The sequence below is a fragment of the Saccopteryx bilineata genome, chromosome 11 (genome assembly GCF_036850765.1).
Source record: "Saccopteryx bilineata isolate mSacBil1 chromosome 11, mSacBil1_pri_phased_curated, whole genome shotgun sequence".
NCBI classification, from domain to species: Eukaryota; Metazoa; Chordata; class Mammalia; order Chiroptera; family Emballonuridae; genus Saccopteryx; species Saccopteryx bilineata.
Window position 1 is genome coordinate 48227463 of NC_089500.1, and position 20842 is coordinate 48248304.

Genomic DNA, 20842 nt, shown 5'->3' on the forward strand with positions numbered 1-20842 from the left:
ACTTTAAGAAGCTATAAAAAGCTCAAATAAACAACTTAACCCTGAACCTAAAAGAACTAGAAAATGAATAGCAAGTAAAGCCCAGAAGTAGTAGAAGGAAGGAAATAATAAAGATCAGAGCAGAAATAAATGACATAGAGACTAAAGAAACAATACAGAGGATCAGTGAAACCAGGAACTGGTTCTCTGAAAAGGTAAACAAGATTGATGAACCTTTAACTAGACTCACCAAGAAAAAAGGAGAGAGGAGGCCCTGGCTGGTTTGCTCAGTGGAAGAGCGTCAGCCTGGCATGCAGGAGTCCCGGGTTTGATTCCCGGCCAGGGCACACAGGAGAAGTGCCCATCTGCTTCTCCACCCTTCCCCCTCTCCTTCCTCTCTGTTTCTCTCTTCCCCTCCTGCAGCCAAGGCTCCATTGGAGGAAAGTTGGCCCAGGCACTGAGGATGGCTCTGTGGCCTCTGCCTAAGGCGCTAGAGTAGCTCTGGTTGCAACAGAACAACGCACCAGATGGGCAGAGCATTGCCCCCTGGTGGGCGTGCCGGGTGGATCCCGGTCAGGCACATGTGGGAGTCTGTCTAATGCCTCCGTTTCCAGCTTCAGAAAAATACAAAAAAAAAAAAAAAAAAAAAAGAAAGAGAGAGAGGACTCAAATAAATAAAATTAAAATTAGAAATGAGAGTGGAGAAATAACAACTGACACAACAGAAATACAAAATATTGTAAGAAAATACTATGAAGAACTGTATGCCAAAAAACTAGACAACCTAGATGAAATGGACAAATTCCTTGAAACATACAATCTTCCAAAAATCAATCTGGAAGAATCAGAATACCTAAACAGACTGATTACACCAAATGAGATAGAAACAGTTATCAAAAAACTCCCAACAAAGAAAAGTCTTGGGTCTGATGGCTTCACAAGTGAATTCTACCAAATATTCAAAGAAGAACTAACTTCTATCCTTCTCAAGCTATTTCAAAAAATTCAAGAAGAAGGAAGACTTCCAAGATCCTTTTATAAGGCAAGCATAATTCTGATTCCAAAACCAGGCAAAGACAACACAAAGAAAGAAAATTATAGACCAATATTCCTGATGAATATAGATGGTAAAATCCTCAATAAAATATTAGCAAACCAGATCCAGCAATATATGAAAAAAATCATACACCATGATGAAGTGGGATGTATTCTGGGAAGGCAAGGCTGGTACAATATTTGCAAATCAATCAGTGTGATTCATCACATAAACAAAAGGAAGGAGGAAAACTACATGATAATTTCAATAGATGCAGAAAAAGCATTTGATAAAATCCAGCACCCATTCATGATCAAAACTCTCAGCAAAGTGGGAATACAGGGAACATACCTCAACATGATAAAGGCCATCTATGACAAACCCACAGCCAACATCATACTCAATGGGCAAAAATTAAAAGCAATCCCCTTAAGATCAGGAACAAGGCGGGGGTACCCCCTTTCACCACTCTTATTCAACATAGTCCTGGAAGTCCTAGCCACAGCAATCAGACAAGAAGAAGAAATAAAAGGCATCCAAATTGGGAAAGAAGAAGTAAAACTATCATTATTTGCAGATGATATGATACCATATATAGAAAACCCTAAAGTCTCAGTCAAAAAACTACTGGACCTGATAAATGAATTCAGCAAGGTGGCAGGATATAAAATTAATACTCAGAAATCAGAGGCATTTTTATACACCAACAATGAACTGTCAGAAAGAGAAATTAAGAAAACAATACCCTTCACTATTGCAACCAAAAAAATAAATAAATAAGTAAATAAATAAAGCTCTTAGGAGTAAATTTAATCAAGGAGATTAAAGACTTGTACTCAGAAAATTATAAAACATTGATAAAAGAAATCAAGGAAGATACAAACAAGTGGAAGCATATACCATGATCATGGTTAGGAAGAATAAACATTATTAAAATTCTATATTACCCAAAGCAATTTATAAATTCAATGCAATACCAATTAAAATACCAATGACATACTTCAAAGATATAGAACACATATTTCAAAAATTTATATGGAACCAAAAAAGAACACGAATAGCCTCAGCAATCTTGAAAAGGAAGAATAAAGTGGGAGCTATCACACTTCCCAATATCAAGTTATACTACAAGGCCATTGTACTCAAAACAGCCTCATACTAGCATAAGAACAGGCATACAGATTAATGGAACAGAACAGAGAGCCCCGAAATAAACCCACAGCTTTATGGACAACTGATATTTGACAAAGGAGGTAAGAGCATACAATGAAGTAAAGACAGCCCTTTTAATAAATGGTGTTGGGAAAATTGGACATCTATCTGCAAAAAAATGAAACTAGACCACCAGCTTACACCATTCACAAAAATAAACTCAAAATGGATAAAAGACTTAAATGTAAGCCATGAAACCATAAGCATCTTAGAAGAAAACAGGCAGTAAGCTCTCCAACATCTCTCACAGCAATATATTTGCTGATTTATCTCCACGGGCAAGTGAAATAAAAGACAGGATAAACAAACTTTTTAGTTTGGGACTATATCAAACTAAAAAGCTTTTGCACAGCTAAAGACAATAAGAACAGAATAAAAAGACAAACTACACAATGGGAGAACATATTTGACAATACATCTGATAAGGGGTTAATAACCAAAATTTATAAAGAACTTATAAAACTCAACACCAGGAAGACAAACAATCCAATCAAAAAATGGGCAAAAGAAATGAATAGACACTTCTCCAAAAAGGACATACAGATAGCCAATAGGCATATGAAAAAACGCTCAACATCACTAATCATTAGAGAAATGCAAATTAAAACCACAATGAGATATCACCTCACACCAGTCAGAATGGCACTAATCAACAAAACAACACAGAATAAGTGCTGGCAAGGATGTGGAGAAAAGGGAACCCTCCTGCACTGCTGGTGGGAATGCAGACTGGTGCAGCCACTGTGGAAAACAGTATGAGATTCCTCAAAAAATTAAAAATGGAACTGCCTTTTGACCCAGCTATCCCACTTTTAGGAATATATCCTAAGAACACCATAGCACTGTTCCAAAAGGAGAAATGCACCCCCATGTTTATGGCAGCATTGTTCACAATAGCAAAGATCTGAAAACAGTCCAAGTGTCTGTCAGTGGACAAGTGGATTAAAAAGCTTTGGTACATATATACCATGGAATACTACTCAGCCATAAGAAATTATGACATCGGATCATTTACAATAACATGGATGGATCTTGATAACATTATACTGAGTGAAATAAGTAAATCAGAAAAAAACTAAGAACTATATGATTCCATACATAAATGGGACATAAAAATGACACTCAGAGACATGGACAAGAATGTGATGGTAACGAAGGGGGGGGGGGGAGAAGGAGGAGGAAGGGGAGAAGGGGGTGGGGGCAGGGGAGAGGCACAAAGAAAACCAGATAGAAGGTGACTGAAGACAATTTGACTTTGGGTGAGGGGTATGCAACATAATCAAATCTCAGTATAATCTGGAGATGTTTTCTTTGAACATATGTACTCTGATTTATCAATGTCACCCCATTAAAATTAATAAAAAAAACACAAAAAACAAAGCCAAAAAGCACACAAAACTACCTAAAAAAAACCCCACGCAGTTGGGAACTGTCAGTGTTCTGCTGAATAGACTTCTATTTTATATCATCATTTTTTATGAATAATTAATTCTTCCAGAAAAAAAGTTTTTTCAAAAGTCAACATGCTTTAGATGTTTTTCTAAGTCTTCAACCCATTGTTCATAATACTATATATGAAATGCAAAAAAATAGTAATAAATCAATCCCTACCTGTTTCTTAATTTAAGAAACAGGCATTTTATATACTGTTGAAACTCCAAATGTACTTCCCAATTATATCTTAAAAAATTAAAATATTAGTATTTAAAAAAAATCAAGTCCAAAGAGAAAAGTGGCTTAGAGTCTATTTAGTTAACTCCATTGAATTAAAAAATAATAATGATAAAAAGAAGACACAGTAAATTTAAAATAATTTATATATGCAAAGGAACAAAATTAATGAAAGTTGCACTCTCCTACCCCATCAGGTGTCTCTTCAAAAGGTAGTTACCACTAATAATTCCTTATGGTTCCTTCGAGAGAATAAAATTCTTTTTGGAGGAAGGCTAAAGTGAGTATACTAATAATGGTGAGTAATAATGATAGTAATGAGATTGCTGACTTAAAGATATATGCAACTTTTAATACATGTCAAATTGTCTTAGCAAATGGTTGCACCATCATACATTCCTCTGATTCAGTATATGAAAAGATTTTGGAAAGCACTGGAAAGAAAAAGAAATGGCATTATATCCACTCCCTTGAAGTACAGACTCTAGCCTGACCTGTGTGGTGCAGTGGATAAAACATCAACCTGGAACGCTGAGGTCACCGGTTCGAAACCCTGGGCTTGCCTGGTCAAGGCACATAGGGGAATTGATGCTTCCTGCTCCTCTACCCCTTCTTTCTCTCTGTCTTTCTCCTCTCTCTAAAATCTCTACTGAGTAAATAAAATCTAAAAAAAAATAATAAAGTACAGACTTTAATACTATATGTAAATGCTGTGTTGCCTGCAGACGCTGACCCTGGAGGCCTGAGTTCAAAGACAACACCTGTGCAAGACAGAGGACTGTGTGGAGAACTTGACCAAAACTTGTCAGAATGTTTCCAATTTCATGCAAGATGCCAAAAATGTCAGGATTACCTCTGGGAAGGTAAATAATCATTATTTTCTCAGGGTTTCAATAGTATTCTGGTCAGAGGTCCAAAATCTCATTCTTACTAGCGTGGATTCAAAACACTTGTTTTTGAGAGCTCATTTCCAGTTGGAGATGCTCAGTGTGGGCTATTAAATTTTGTTATTCAAAAATGGGTGAAATCACTTTTTTCCCTTTTTAAAATTTTCTCCCTGTTCCTGTGAAAGTTTTTATGGTTGAAGAACCAACAAACACAAATGTCTACAAAAAAGAACTATGAACAAATTAGAACAACTCCTTCCTTCTTGCTGCAAAGAGAAAAGAAACCAACCAGCGTGGGCAATCTCCCCTTTATGTAAGCACAGTTTTAGCCAAGTGAACTTTTTTTCTTTTTTTGTTTTTTTTTTTTGTATTTTTCTGAAGCTGGAAATGGGGAGAGACAGTCAGACAGACTCCCGCATGCGCCCGACCAGGATCCACCTGCACGCCCACCAGGGGGCGACGCTCTGCCCAGGGAGGCGATGCTCTGCCCCTCCGGGGCGTCGCTCTGTTGCGACCAGAGCCACTCTAGCGCCTGGGGCAGAGGCCAAGGAGCCATCCCCCGTGCCCGGGTCATCTTTGCTCCAATGGAGCCTTGGCTGCGGGAGGGGAAGAGAGAGACAGAGAGGAAGGAGAGGGGGAAGGGTGGAGAAGCAGATGGACGCTTCTCCTGTGTGCCCTGGCCAGGAATCGAACCCGGGACTTCTGGACGCCAGGCTGACGCTCTACCACTGAGCCAACCAGCCAGGGCCCTTTTTTCTTTTTGAAAGCAGCATTAACTTCTTCCACTTAGTGGGTTAATTAGTAATTGGTATTTAAAAATGGAAAGTGGCTTATCCTCACAAACCCCATGCAGATTTTGCCCTCCTGATCTGACCATGGCCTTCCTTCCATCCCCAGGAGAGAATTCCTTCTCTCCACCTGACCTGACCCTTCTGCTTGTCCTCCTCCCTTCCCTCTTCTCCCTTTACTTCTGTAACTAAAGTTGCCCCTCTCACCCGCTTGTGCCTGAACACAAAATTTCTTGCAAAAGCCAAGAAGAGCTTTTGATTTCAATGCTTCTGTGTTGAATCTTGCCAAAGTCCTAAAGGAAAAAAAAAAAATTCTAAAAAAGCATGGCTAAGGGCTTGGAGTAAGAGGTTGAAAATAAACTGGACCTTTATCTTAGAGCCAGCAGGGTCTTATTTCTTCTGAATAGCTAATGGGGTGACTCTTTGCACCTGCGTTTTATCGTTTGGAAAATGGGATTAATATAGCTACTTCATATGGGTATTGTGAGGATTAAATAAAATATCTGAGGTATTAATAATGCTCATTATTTGTTTTTTAAGTCACAGTTGTGAGATTGCATACAGAAACAAGTTTTCATAAGAAAAAAATATGTATACTAATATACTAACCACCTATAAAAATAGTTCCACTCAAACATCTCATCATTAATTTCCTTTCATCCAGTTAGAAGCTTTAGTGAATAATCTCTCACTGATTGTCATAAAATAATACAGAAGATAGGATAGGGGACTAGAGGAAGGTGGTCAAAAGGTACAAACTTCCAGTGACACCATAAATAAGTACTGGGGATATAATGCACAGCAAGATAACTAGTTAGCATTGCTGCTATATAACATATGCAAAAGTGGTTAAAAGAGTAGGTCCTAAGAGGTCTCACCACAAGGAGAATTTTCTTTTTATTTTATCTATAAGAGATAGTGGATTTTTTTTTTTTTTTTTTTGTATTTTTCTGAAGCTGGAAAACGGGGAGAGACAGTCAGACAGACTCCTGCATGCGCCCGACCGGGATCCACCTGGCACGCCCACCAGGGGCGACGCTCTACCCACCAGGGAGCGATGCTCTGCCCCTCCAGGGCGTCGCTCTGCCATGACCAGAGCCACTCTAGCGCCTGGGGCAGAGGCCAAGGAGCCATCCCCAGCGCCCGGGCCATCTTTGCTCCAATGGAGCCTTGGCTGCGGGAGGGGAAGAGAGAGACAGAGAGGAAGGAGGGGGGGTGGAGAAGCAAATGGGCGCTTCTCCTATGTGCCCTGGCCGGGAATTAAACCCGGGTCCCCTGCACGCCAGGCCGATGCTCTACCGCTGAGCCAACCGGCCAGGGCCTATAAGAGATAGTGGATATTATCTCATATAGCTAATATATGAGATATAACCTAATGCAGGAATCATTTCCCAATATACAGTGTGTCCATAAAGTCATGGTGCACTTTTGACCGGTCACAGGAAAGCAACAAAAGATGATAGAAATGTGAAATCTGCACCAAATAAAAGGAAAAGTCTCCCAGTTTCATACCTATTCAGTGCAGTTCGATGTGGGCTAACGCACAGATTTTTTAGGGCTCCTTAGGTAGCTATCCCATATAACCTCTACAGACTCGTCACTGACTGATGGCCTACCAGAACAGGGTTTCTCCATCAAACTGCCGGTTTCCTTCAACTGCTTATCCCACTGAGTATGTTATTCCTATGTGGTGGCACTTCATTATAAATGCGCCGATATTCACGTTGCACTTTGGTCATGGATTCGAATTTAGTGAGCCACAGAACACAATGAACTTTCCTCTCTACCGTCCACATCTCGACTGGCATGGCCGTGGGCTGCTTTGCTGTATACACGGTGTTACATCATCATCTGCGTATGCGCACATGCTGCCACATCATCCTACAGAAACTGGGAGAGTTTTCCTTTTATTTGGTGCAGATTTCACATTTCTATCGTCTTTTGTTGCTTTCCTGTGACTGGTCAAAAGTGCACCATGACTTTACGGACACGCTGTATTTTATGGCTGGTCAGCCTACTATCAGTAAATTGGTAATACAACAAATTCATTCTCAGTTACAAAATCTGTAATGTGTACCATGTGATCAGACATTTCACATCATTTCATTCCTGCCCGTGTCTCTTCATTGAAAACTCACTCGAGGTCAAAAGGCTGGAAATGAAAAAACTGAAGGGCTAAAAATTAAACCCACATCACCCAACTCCAAATTTCATGGACCTTTTCCTTTACCATATTATTTTCTTCTTTGCTAGACTGTCCTGACATACCTGAACTACACACAAAGGTAGATGAGGCCCTTAAATTGGTCAACATATCCAGTCAGCAGTACATGCAGATTCTCCAGGTGACTCAGCATCATTTGGAGGACACCACATATCTGATGGAGAAGATAAGAGAGGAATTTGGCTGGGTGACTGAACTGGCTAACCAGACTCTAGGAACTGAAAACATCTTCAATTCCATAAAGGTAATGGAAGATCCAGGAACAAATATGGAGATTACATGTGCACACATTGATTTTCCTGTTAATTTGTGTATTTGAAAAAAAACTGTGGGAGGAGATTCATATTTCCATTGTGATTATACTCAGGCTGACTTGATATAACATGGTCTTAATTTTGTTTTTGAACAGAGACAGAGAGTCATAGAGATGGATAGATAGGGACAGACAGACAGGAATGGAGAGAGATGAGAAGCATCAATCATCAGGGGGTTTTTTGTTTGGTTTTGGGGGGGTTCTTTTTGTATTTTTCTGAAGCTAGAAACGGGGAGAGACAGTCAGACAGATTCCCACATGCACCCGACCGGGATCCACCCGGCACGCCCACCAGGGGCGATGCTCTGCCCACCAGGGGTGATGCTCTGTCCCTCCTGGGCACCGCTCTGCTGCTACCAGAGCCACTCTAGCGCCTGGGGCAGAGGCCAAGGAGCCATCCCCAGCACCCGGGCCATCTTTGCTCCAATGGAGCCTCGGCTGCGGGAGGGGAAGAGAGAGACAGAGAGGAAGGAGGGGGAGTGGAGAAGCAAATGGGCGCCTCTCCTATGTGCTCTGGCCGGGAATCGAACCCGGGTCCCCCGCATGCCAGGCCGACGCTCTACTGCTGAGCCAACCAGCCAGGGCAATCATCAGTTTTTTGTTGTGGCACTTTAGTTGTTCACTGATTGCTTTCCCATATGTGCCTTGACCACGGGCCTTCAGCAGACCAAGTAACCCCTTGCTCAAGCCAATGACCTTGGGTCTAAGCTGGTAAGCCTTGCTCAAACCAGATGAGCCTGCGCTCAAGCTGGCAATCTCAGGTTCTCAAACCTGGGTCCTCTGCATCCTGGTCAGATTCTCAACCCATTGCACCACTGCCTGGTCAGGCTTTTTTTCTTTTTCTTTTTTTAACAAGCGAGAGACAGACAGACAGGAAGGGAGAGAGATGAGAAGCATCAACTTAGTTGTGGCACTTGAGTTGTTCATTGATTGCTTTCTCAAATATGCCTTGACCAGGGACTCCAGATGAGCCAGTAACCCCTTGCTCATGCCAGCGACCTTGGGCTTCAAGCCAGCAACGTTTGGACTGGGGCCAAGCCAGCGACCACAGGGTCATGTCTATGATCCCATGTTCAAGCTAGCGACCCTGTGCTCAAGCCGGTGAGTCCACATTCAAGCCAGAAACCTCAGGATTTCGAATCTGGGTCCTCAGTGTCCCAGGCTGACGATCTACCCACTATACCACCACCTGGTCAGACCATAGTGCATAGTCTTTAGAAAACAAAAAACTGAACAAAGAAAACCAATTTCAAGCACAAAATACTTTCTAATCCAGAGGTGCCTAACTAATTCTGCTTAGAGCTATAGTGTTGATAAAGGTAACCTTGAAGAGACTTAATCAATATAGACTTAAGAGAGAAGACTTTCCTGTTAAGCAACTTGAGTTCAAAAGTGTAATGTCAGTGGCCAAGGCCTGGCAAGTCCACACTGAATTTGGGCAGACAGTAGAGAAATTGTGGAGCCAGAAAGTGTTGGACCATTCCATTTAATAGAATCTCCCAACAATGGATGAACAAACAGGCAGGGAAAACCACTTCTCACTGCAGCAGGCGAATAAACAGCAAAACAGACCCTCTCAATGGTAGTCAGGCAATCCACAATCTACCGTGAGGGCAAGCACTCGTAACCTTACATAGACTATACACGCGTGGTGCTGCCATGTGCTCACACACTAATCAGGCAAAGAAAGTATAAGCAAGCAAGCCGAACACAGCTGGTTTTCCAACAAAAAAGCTAACTCTGAAACTTGCCAGTTGAGTAAATTTGGAAAGTTCTGCAACCTTTCTAGGCCTCAGTTTTTCTATCTGGAAAGTAAGACTAATAATAATTACTTTAAAATGTGTATCTGACCTGACCAGACAGTGGCACCACTGAGTGTCACCATAGAGTGTCTGCCTGGGATGCAGAGAACCCAGGTCTGAAACCCCAAGATCATCAGCTTGAGTGTAGGCTCATTCTTCTTAAGTGTGGGCTCACCAGCTTGAGTATGGAGTCAACTGGCTTTAGTGTGGGATCACAAACATGACCCCATGGTCGCTGGCTTGAGCAAGGGGTCACTAGCTCAACTGCACCCCCCTGCCCCCATCAAGGCACATATTCTTGAGGAAGCAATCAATGAACAACTAACGTGCTGCAACAAATATTTTTTTAATATGTATTTTATTGACATTTTTTTTAAAGAGGAGAGAAAAGGGGGAAGGAGTGGGAAGCATCTACTCATAGTAGTAGTTGCTTCTTGTACATGCCTTGACCAGGCAAACCCGGGGTTTCGAACTGGCAATCTCAGCATTCCAGGTGGATGCTTTATCCACTGCGCCACCACATGTCAGGCAACCGCAACAAATATTGATACTTATCTCTCTCCCTTCCTGCCTGTCTGTCCCTATCTGTTTTTCTCTGTCTCTCTTGCTAAAAATAAAAAATTAAAATTAAAAAGTAAAAGTGCATTTGTAAAGAAATTAGTATAGGTTCTTTGTACAAAGCAAGAACTCTATAAATCATAGCTCTTACTAGTTTTGACACAATAAGCTGCTGGCTCACCTTGAAAATTAAACATATTTATATACTGACCTTCAAATAAAAACATACTGCCAGGGACTTACCAGCTGTTGTTCACATTCACTCAGTAACTCCTTCCTCCAAGTTCTTTGTTATCTGTATAACATATTACAGTGGCTGAATTTCTTTCCTGAGCAACCCTGCCCCGTAACACAGATTACATTACTAAACAAATGTGCCAGGCTAGGGATTCCTGACGAGCTCAGTGTTGACAGGTTCCTAAAAAGACCAGGATACAAAAATCACTGGCCAGCTGGGGATAAAGCAACAACCTGGAACGCTGAGGTCACCCGTTCAAAACCCTGGGCTTGCCTAGTCAAGGAACATATGGGAGTTGATGCTTTCTGCTCCTCCCTACTCCTCCCCCTTCTCTCTAAATATTAATAGATAAAACCTAAAACAAACAAACAAATGAACAAAAAACCCCATCACTGGACAGAGCAATTGAAGCTGCAATATTTGGGGCAGCATGCAATGTTGGTGGCCTATCCCGATCTCCAGCTCCCAGCTCCAGCTGCTGCGACTAACTGCTCTGCCCTCTAACCTGCTCCAAAGGTTTGTCCTTGGGGCTGCAGATGCTCCAGAACTCCCTGCAGGATCAAGCTGAGGCTAGAGGTCATGTACGGCCAGATTTTTTTTTCTTTCTTTCTTTAAAATTTCTGAAGCTGGAAACCGGGAGGCAGTCAGACAGACTCCCGCATGCGCCCAACCGGGATCCACCCGGCACGCCCACCAGGGGGCGATGCTCTGCCCATCCGGCGTCGCTCCACCACAACCAGAGCCACTCTAGCGCCTGGGGCAGAGGCCAAGGAGCCATCCCCAGCGCCCGGGCCATCTTTTGCTCCAATGGAGCCTTGGCTGCTGGAGGGGAAGAGAGAGACAGAGAGGAAGGAGAGGGGGAGGGGTGGAGAAGCAGATGGGTGCCTCTCCTGTGTGCCCTGGCCAGAAATCAAACCCGGGACTTCCGCACGCCAGGCCGACGCTCTACCGCTGAGCCAACCGGCCAGGGCCACAGCCAGATTCTTGACTGGCTTCTTCCTCTTCTCAATCTTGTTTGTCTCACCCCCTTAAAAGTTTCACCTGAAGTTTCAACTGAAGGCACAAGTTAATAAATTACTTGTGTCAGAGACTCAGGCTCTGCTTCTAGAGAATCTGATGTATTGATTTTCTGTAACCTAATGTTTTACACTCTTTCAAACTGCAAGGTTATGGCTCACATGTAGTTTAACAAATAAGCTTAGAGAGTCACAGCCAGCACACTGAAATAACAACAAAACAGAATAGTCCAGACTACAAGAGAAAATATTGCAGTGCATGACATTTGATATCATATGCATATGTCATGGGATTTTTATTTCCATTACATGTGCATTTATATGTGTATATAAGTATGTGTGTAGATGTATATGTATGTCAGGCACATACAAGAATCAACAAATGACAGCAGAGTAAGCGGAACAACGGAATCGATGTTTTCCTCTCTCTCTCTGTCTCTCTTCCTTCCTCTCTCTCTGAAAATCAATAAATTCTTTTTTAATTAAAAAAATATTTTGGAAACCACTGCTCCAATCCCTACTTACTCTCTGATTCTATTACTCCATTATATTAAACCCTAGGAGGGCAAAATAATTCAATATATTTGATCAGCCTCACATTATAGACTTTTAGTTTAATGAGAGAACAGCTGGAGAAGAGAAAATTTAGCAGTGCTTTCAATCCTGACAAAGGTACAGCTAAGATCGAACTGTTTTTATCATAGTCAATATTTTCCATTCTATGCTACAATTTACGTCCATTGTAGTGTCTCTGAGCAACACTGACAGATTTATCTAAAATTCTTTGTATTGATAACAAAGGTACTTTAGTATAAAAACCTCCATATAAAATAAATATGATTTTCAATTATATATTTTTGTAATAATCATCACTAACAAGCACTTACTATGTGTCAGGCAATGTTTTAAGAACTTCTACTGTATATCAGATCATTTAATACCCTCAATGATCCCTTAAAGTATTACTCTTTTCAAATTTCTTTTTGTGTGTGTGTGACAGAGACAGAGAGAGGGACAGATAGGGACAGACAGACAGGAAGGGAGAGAGATGAGAAGCATCAATTCTTTGTTGTGGTACCTTAGTTGTTCATTGATTGCTTTCTCATATGTGCTTTGACCAGGGGGCTACAGCAGACTGAATGACCCCTTGCTCAAGCCAGCGACCTTAGGCTCAAGCTGGTGAGCCTTGCTCAAACCAGATGAGCCTGCACTCAAGCCAGCGACCTTAGGGTTTCGAACCTGGGTCTTCTGCATCCCAGTTCGACGCTCTATCCACTGCACCACTGCCTAGTCAGGCTCTTTTCAAAAATTTTAAAATGAGGCACAGAGAAGTTGAACAACTTGTCTGAAGTCACACAGCTAGTAAATGGTACAATGGGGGATTCAAACCGAAGCAGCATTTATCCAGAATCAGTGAATTACTCACTTTGCCTTTAAAAGTTACTTTTCTCAAAACAGCTCTTAATTCATCATGTAAAAAGGAAAAGTGCTAAGTCATAAAAGAGCAAGCACTAAAAAGGACCTTTGCATAAAAAAATATACAAATTCTAGATAGTGAAAAAAGTTACTCCTTTGAGTTGTAGTTACATGGGTGTAAGCTATATAATTTGTTAAACTAGACATAAATGCTTTATGCAGGTTTTATATGTGTTATATTTTCCAAAAGGAAAAGAGGAAAAGCTATGTTAGCTATTGCTTTATAAACTAGAATTAAGAAATTACCAGTTTTGGTTTTTTTTTAGTTTTTTGGGGTTTTTTTTTAAAGATTTTATTTATTCATTATAGAGAGGAGAGAGAGAGAGAGAGAGAGAGAGAGAAGGGGGGAGGAGCAGGAAGCATCAACTCCCATATGTGCCTTGACCAGGCAAGCCCAGGGTTTTGAACTGGCAACCTCAGTGTTTCCAGGTTGACGCTTTATCCACTGCGCCACCACAGGTCAGGCAAAATTACCAGTTTTTTACCTTTGTTTTTGAAATATTTTTGTTTAGTTTTTTTTTTTAAGGAAATTTATTTTAAAATATTTTGAAAGTTTATTTGGGTTTTTTTTTTTAAAGATTTTATTCAATTTTCAGAGAGGAGAGAGAGAGAGAGAGAGAGAGAGAGAGAGAGAGAGAGAAAGGGGAGGAGCAGGAAGCATCAACTCCCATATGTACCTTGACCAGGCAAGCCCAGGGTATCGAACAGGCAACCTCAGCGTCCCAGTTCAACGCTTTATCCCACTGCGCCACCACAGGTCAGGCGGTTTTTTATTTTTTATTTGTATTTTTTCCTTTATTATTAATTTTAATGGGGTGACATTGATTAATTAGGGTACATAGATTCAGAGAAAACATCTCCAGGTTATTTTGACATTTAATTATATTGTATACCCATCACCCAAAGTCAAATTGTCCTCCGTCACCTTCTATCTGGTTTTCTTTGTGCCCCTCCCTCCCCCCCACCCCCTCTCCCTCCTCCCCCCCACCCTGTAACCACTACACTCTTGTCCATGTCCCTCAGTCTTATTTTTATGTCCCACCTATGTATGGAATCATATAGTTCCTAGTTTTTTCTGATTTACTTATTTCACTCAGTATAATGTTAATATTTGTGGCATAGACAGTAGCACTCACCAAATATTCCATCTGCTCACTCACATTTTCCAGCTCCTCTTACAGTTAAGTGGGGCCGTGTGGCAAGTTCTGGCCAATGAAATGTTAACAAAAATGCCTGATGGCTTTTGGCGACCCCTGTGTTTTGGTCGTTTGACCCCCGCCGGGGTCGCGACCCACAGGTTGAGAACCACTGCCTTATGCAGTAAGCCCCCAGGACAATGAGGTTCTGACCTGCATCGGATAGTATAGTCCTCAGTTGTGTTGCAGCTCTAGGCCCAGAAAAGCAGCAAAACCAGATAAGCAATGCCAAGGCTGACGTCAGGACCAGCTGTATTGACTAATGACCCTTGCCCTGCTGACATCCCTGGTGCCGACCAATCAGTAAGACCATGACCCTAAAAGGACACACCTGGAGAGCTGATAAATACTCTATTGATTCCCCCCCCCCCTCACTAGCACAGAAAACCCAGTATGTTCTCCCTCCTGGGAGCACAGCTGTGCCTTCTCCCTCCTCCCCTGCTTTGCCTCAGGTGCATTTTTCTTGCCCCTCTCTTTCTCCTAAACTCTAAGGGACTCCACAGACTTGCAATGAGGGGATCAGTGGGCAGCAGCAGCTCTTCCTGGGCTTCCCCCTTGAACCTATCTCCAAGGACCCCTTTTCTCTGACTTTTCAGTGGGCTGACGCAGCCCTGCTTTGGCTCACTTCTTTCTCTTAAGGTTCCTAGAGCCAAAGGAGCCCCTCCCCCCCCCCCAGGCTCTCCTGTTGCTTCTTCTGTCCTAGGTTCTTCCTTGTAGCACTGTCCCCAGCTTTAATAAGTGTCCTTTCTAAATCACCTGGACTTGGCCCTGGGCGGTTGGCTCAGTGGTAGAGTATCGGCCTGGCGTGCAGAGGTCCCGGGTTCGATTCCCGGCCAGGGCACACAGGAGAAGCGCCCATTTGCTTCTGCACCCCTCCCCCTCTCCTTCCTCTCTGTCTCTCTCTTCCCCTCCCGCAGCCGAGGCTCCATTGGAGCAAAGATGGCCCAGGCGCTGGGGATGGCTCCTTGGCCTCTGCCCCAGGCGCTAGAGTGGCTCTGGTAGCGACAGAGCGATGCCCCAGAGGGACAGAGCATCGCCCCCTGGTGGGCAGAGCGTCGCCCCTGGTGGGCGTGCCGGGTGGATCCCGGTGGGGCGCATGCGGGAGTCTGTCTGACTGTCTCTCCCCGTTTCAAGCTTCAGAAAAATACAAAAAAAAAAAAAAAATTACCTGGACTTGTGTTGTGAAATCTCTCCTGCATGATTCTAGAACCCACACACGACCAGCCAGTGCTAGGCAGACTCGAAGGCCAGGTCTCCTCTCCAGTAACAAAGCCACTGGAATGTTGGGACAAATTTGTTACCTCCACACAACCTAGGCTGACTAATGTGGTATTAAATTAACCCTGAATGCACTCGGGTATGTAGTAATCTTTTACTCTCTAATCCTTCTTCTCAGATATTTGCAGGTGTCCACCAAGGAAATGTTTCTAAACAAGATGAACAGATGGCAAACTTAACCATTCTGCCTTCCCCCAATGTCACTCTCAAGATCCCTCTTGAAGAAAGTGCTGGGAATTCTAACTTCATCAGCTATATGCTGAAAAAAGCTGTACAGCTTTTTAAGGAACATTTTTAAAATTTGGTAAGCAGAGTGCCTGATTGGGAATGCTTTGTTGACAGAAATAGATGATTCATAAAATGAAAAAAACAACAAAACTAATTTTAAAATACCTGGAAAATATGTCAACTTTAATAATAAATGCACGAAAACTAACAAAATAGCATTTTTTGCCTATTAAATTTGCAAAATTGAAAAAAGAAATCCTGAAAGGAATGTGATAAAATGGGAATTATTTTATGTTATCGGCAGGAATGTAAACTGGTTTTTTTCCCTTTTTTAAAAGCTACATGATTATGCACGTCAAGAGCCATAAAATTTCTTTTTATTAAAATTTTATTTAGAAAATTAAATTTAATGGGATGACATTGATCAATAAGAGTACATAGGTTTCAGGTGAACATTTCTATAGCATTTGAACTATTGATTGTGTTGTATACCCATCACCCAAAGTCAAATAATTTTCCATCATCATTTATTTGTCCCTCTTTTTTTTTTTTTTTTTTTTTTTACAGAGACAGAGAGTGAGTCAGAGAGAGGGATAGATAGGGACAAACAGACAGGAACAGAGAGAGATGAGAAGCATCAATCATCAGTTTTTCGTTGCAACACCTTAGTTGTTCATTGATTACCTTCTCACATGTGCCTTGACTGCGGGCCCTCAGCAGACCAAGAAACCCCTTGCTCAAGCCAGCAACCCTGGGTCCAAGCTGGCGAGCCTTCGCTCAAACCAGATGAGCCCGCGCTCAAGCTGGCGACCTTGGGGTCTCGAACCCAGGTCCTTTCTCATCCCAGTCCGACGCTCTATCCACTGCGCCATCGCCTGGCCAGGCTATTTGTCCCTCTTTACTCCTCTCCCCTCCCCCACACCCCCTTCCCCCTGGTAACCAATGTCCATGAGTCTCAGTTTTATATCCCACCTATGTGTAAAATTATATAATTCTTAGCTTTTTGTGATTTATTAAAATTTCTTTTTGATATAATAATTCTACTTCTGGAATCAATCCTAAGGAATAAATCTAAATTTGATTAAAAGTTCCCCCACCTCAAGATCTATATTTGCAAAATTATTTAAGATAGTAAAATATTGGCTCTGCCTGGTTAGCTCAGTGGTAGAGCGTCGGCCTGGCGTGGGGGAGTCCCAGGTTCGATTCCCGGCCAGGGCACACAGGAGAAGCGCCCATCTGCTTCTCCACCCCTCCCCCTCTCCTTCCTCTCTATCTCTCTCTTCCCCTCCTGCAACCAAGGCTCCATTAAAGCAAAGTTTGCCCGGGCGCTAAGGATGGCTCTGTGGCCTCTGCCTCAGGTGCTAGAATGGCTCTGATTGCAGTAGAGCGACGCCCCAGATGGGCAGAGCATCGCCCCCTGGTGGGCATGCCGGGTGGATCCCGGACGGGCGCATGCGGGAGTCTGTCTGACTGCCTCCCTGTTTCCAACTTCAGAAAAATACAAATAGTAAAATATTAAAAACAATCTAAATGTCTAAAAACAAGAGAATGGTTAAGTAGGTTATATCTAAATATCTTCTATATTAGTGGCACAATTAAAACCATGTGTAATACTCTCCTTTGATATAATGATCAGTCTTAAAGAATAATTAAATTTTAATTCTCAGTTATAATTCATAAGGGACCTTGTTAGTAGGTCACCATCTATGTATAATTAAACTAGATATTACTGGATTTGCTGCCTTCACCTTTACCTCTGTGTTTTAAGAACTTTTTTCAATTTATATCAAACAACCATTATCTCTTTAGTATCTACTAAGTGAAAACAGGATGGATGCAGGGACTATGGAGGGGAAAGTGATGAATTCAGCACAAATGAGCTTTCTATCAAGTCAGGGTGCAGGATTGTAAAAGACACATACGGGGAAGAGTAAAGCAAAGCATTCAATGAGTGCCCAAGGGTGGGGCCTCTGGAAGGTGAGGAGAGGTGCTTTCATGATCCCAAAGTGTAGAAATTTCTCTCAGTATATTTCCTTTCTTTCTCGTCCTTTCCCACTGGCCTCCTGTCTGCTCTCCTTTGCTCTTTTCCTTTCCTCCCTTCCTGCTACCCTTCCCTCTACCTTACTTCCTTAAAGAAATAAACAAACAACCCCCCCCCACACACACACACACACATCAAATAAAAATGTGGAGGTGGGAGGGGAAACCATTTCAAAAATTCCAACAAAGGGGAATTTGTGAGCGTACAAGGCAAGAAGGAGTGGAGTGTTTTGGTATTAGGAATGTTGACAAGTCCTATTAAACCCATTTCTCCCAGTAGGGGCCTTTGTGCTGTCTCTGTCTAGGAACCTCCCACCTGTATGAGTTTAGCTGAGACCAACTCAGCTAAAAGAAATGGAAAACACTGTCTCATTGAAAAAATTAAAGGGAAAGCCAGACAACGATACCTGGGGCTCAAACTCTATAGGAAATAATGTGCTAATGCCCAAATAGGTATTGACTTTATGCACTTCTATGCAAATAAAAAGATTTTCAGTAAAATCATCTGTTCGCTGATTTTTGTGATGATCAAGGTATAATAACAATGGAAAATAAGATATGAGATATTGAGCATGTTATTTACTAATAAGGCTCACAAGATAACCTTTCACAAAGGTGATCTTAATTTTCTTTTTACTTTATAGTTTTTAGATTCTAAAAGTAAAAAAAAATCATGAATTCCAAAAATTTAGGAGACAAAAATTATCCATAATTCCACCATTTTAACAAAGCCACTATTATCATCTTATTTTTTCTTATTCACATTTTTTCCACTGATTTTCTTAAATACATTCCAAAATATGGAATTATTTGTCTAAAGGTAACATTTTATTTTTCTTGCCAAATTTGATAGCACTAATGTCTGACATACCACTTTCTCATATTCTAATTAGCATTTTAATTTGAAAAACTTGACTAATAAATGAAAATTTTTATCTTACTGTTATAACTTGTGTTTTTGATTATTCAAAAGAATGAACATTCTTCCAAGTTCGCTTACTAACTTAATTTCTTCTTTTGTGCATCCTATTCAATACAGTGGATAAGACTTGTCAGTGTACTGATTAGCTCAATGCATCAGGGTCTCGAACCTGCCAACAGTGAGACCTTAGAAAAATACTAAGGAAAATAACAGAAAAGATGGGGGGAAAGAATTACCACATCATCTGTAATCACGTAAATGTTTGTTAGGTGCCCTAGCTGCAAGTATGTAGCTTGCTAAAACATGGTGTTGGAATCCATGGGAGTCCGAAAGACCAGAGTAACAAGCTTTATTAAAAGGAAGAAAGGAACCCTGCCCAGCACTTCTCCCAGGGAGAAGAGCACCGGTTACAGACTAGGGGCGAGTTATATAGTGTTTGGGAGAGCCTGAGGGGATACTGAGGCAAAAGTCCTGGTATGTTCCCTTTTATGCTTTGAGGATTTCAGCTTTCTGGAATGCTCCTTCTTGGGGCAGGTCGACCAGCTTCTTGGAATTCCTCTGTCTCAGGGGTGATAGTCCAGAAAGGGCGAGGTCTGACAGATAAGCGGAACATCAAGAGAGCAGTTTGGAATTCACGTATCTATCACACGGATTCCAATTTTATATGGTGGAGCAGATATCTAGAACCCTCTTCTGGAATTCTCAAGTAATCTAGCTTCCTTCCCTGACTTCCCTGATTGGCTTGAAGAAGTGTTTTATTTCCATATTCTGAACTTTCACAGCTGCCAGGAGTGGGATCAACAGTTACAGGCTGCACCAGAATGTCTTGTACATCCCAAACATTTAATATGCGTTTGTTGATTGTTTTTACCTACATGATCATCATGAAAGGCTTATTCTTTTGTTGAACAAAAGAATAGGTTGTGTCAGCAAAAATAAAAGCAGGTTGACAGCTTTTGGGGGGGGCTGAGCAAGGGGAGTGAGGGGTTGAGCAAAAAAGGATAAAAAAATGTATAGACATGAACAAGAGTGGTGATTATGGGGGAGTTGAGATGGTAGAAGAGTATATAGAGGAATAAATAGTGATGGTCAAAGATTTGACTTGAAGGGTAAACACACAATCTGTTGTATAAATTTGTGCTATAGAATTTGGCACCTTAAACCAGGATAATAATGTTAACTAGTGTCTCCCCAATAAATTCAATTAAAAAAATAAATGAAAACAGAAAAAAAAAGGTCACCGATCCAATGCCAACAGGAGTCTGAGTCCCCAGACTAATGTGCAGTAAAGAGAGAAACTTAATTCAGTTGAACAGTTTGTGAACCAGAGAAATACAATCCCAGGTGTAAACCAAAAGTGTGCTTTTTAGACATAAAGGAATGGCCCTTATATAGAGAAAGTGCCCATGTAGTCTCTGATTGCTCCATTGTGATGCAAATTAGGAATTCATATTTGTATAGTTGGTTGGTCGAAATAGCAGTGTCCTGACTGGTTGAAATTGTGCATCCTGATTGTTATGGATTGGTCAGTAATGATGCAAGTGAAGATGTAGCTTTTCAGTTCCAATTGTACAGAGCAGATCTCAGCCCATTGGTTGAAATAGGATTCCAGGAACTCCTTTATATGGGTCAGCTCAGACTGCAGAACATAGTGCAGGAGGCTTGGCTGCTCAGTCTATGCCTCCCTGATATGCAGTGTGCTTGAGAGGTCTCTGTGCAATGGCTGCTAAATTCTAGGTAGAAATTTGGGCCCAATTACCCATGGGAGTCCTTCTTAGCAGATACATTCCCTCTCAGGGTCAACAATCACAAGCAACAGAAGTTTAATGAACAGCTTGACCTGTGGTAGCGCAGTGGATAAAGCATCGACCTGGAAATGCTGAGGTCGCCGGTTCGAAACCCTGGGCTTGCCTGGTCAAGGCACATATGGGAGTTGATGCTTCCAGCTCCTCCTCTCTCCTCTCTGTCTCTCTCTCTC

At 41.8% G+C, this 20842-nt stretch overlaps 1 protein-coding gene across 4 annotated transcripts in view; it reads left to right on the top strand.

The window, feature by feature from the left end:
- CLUL1 (clusterin like 1) overlaps positions 1–20842 on the top strand; it is a 52820-nt gene that overhangs the window by 22626 nt on the left and 9352 nt on the right. For 2 of the 4 annotated variants that reach the window (XM_066247598.1, XM_066247599.1), the window contains exons 6-8: positions 4624–4761; positions 7827–8041; positions 15793–15978. In XM_066247598.1, coding sequence (XP_066103695.1) covers positions 4624–4761; positions 7827–8041; positions 15793–15972 — 533 coding nt within the window. In that variant the 3' untranslated portion in view covers positions 15973–15978. Of the gene's footprint in view, positions 1–4623; positions 4762–7826; positions 8042–15792; positions 16462–20661; positions 20764–20842 lie in introns of those variants that run through there. The other 2 variants (XM_066247600.1, XM_066247597.1) reach the window with 2 other exon arrangements.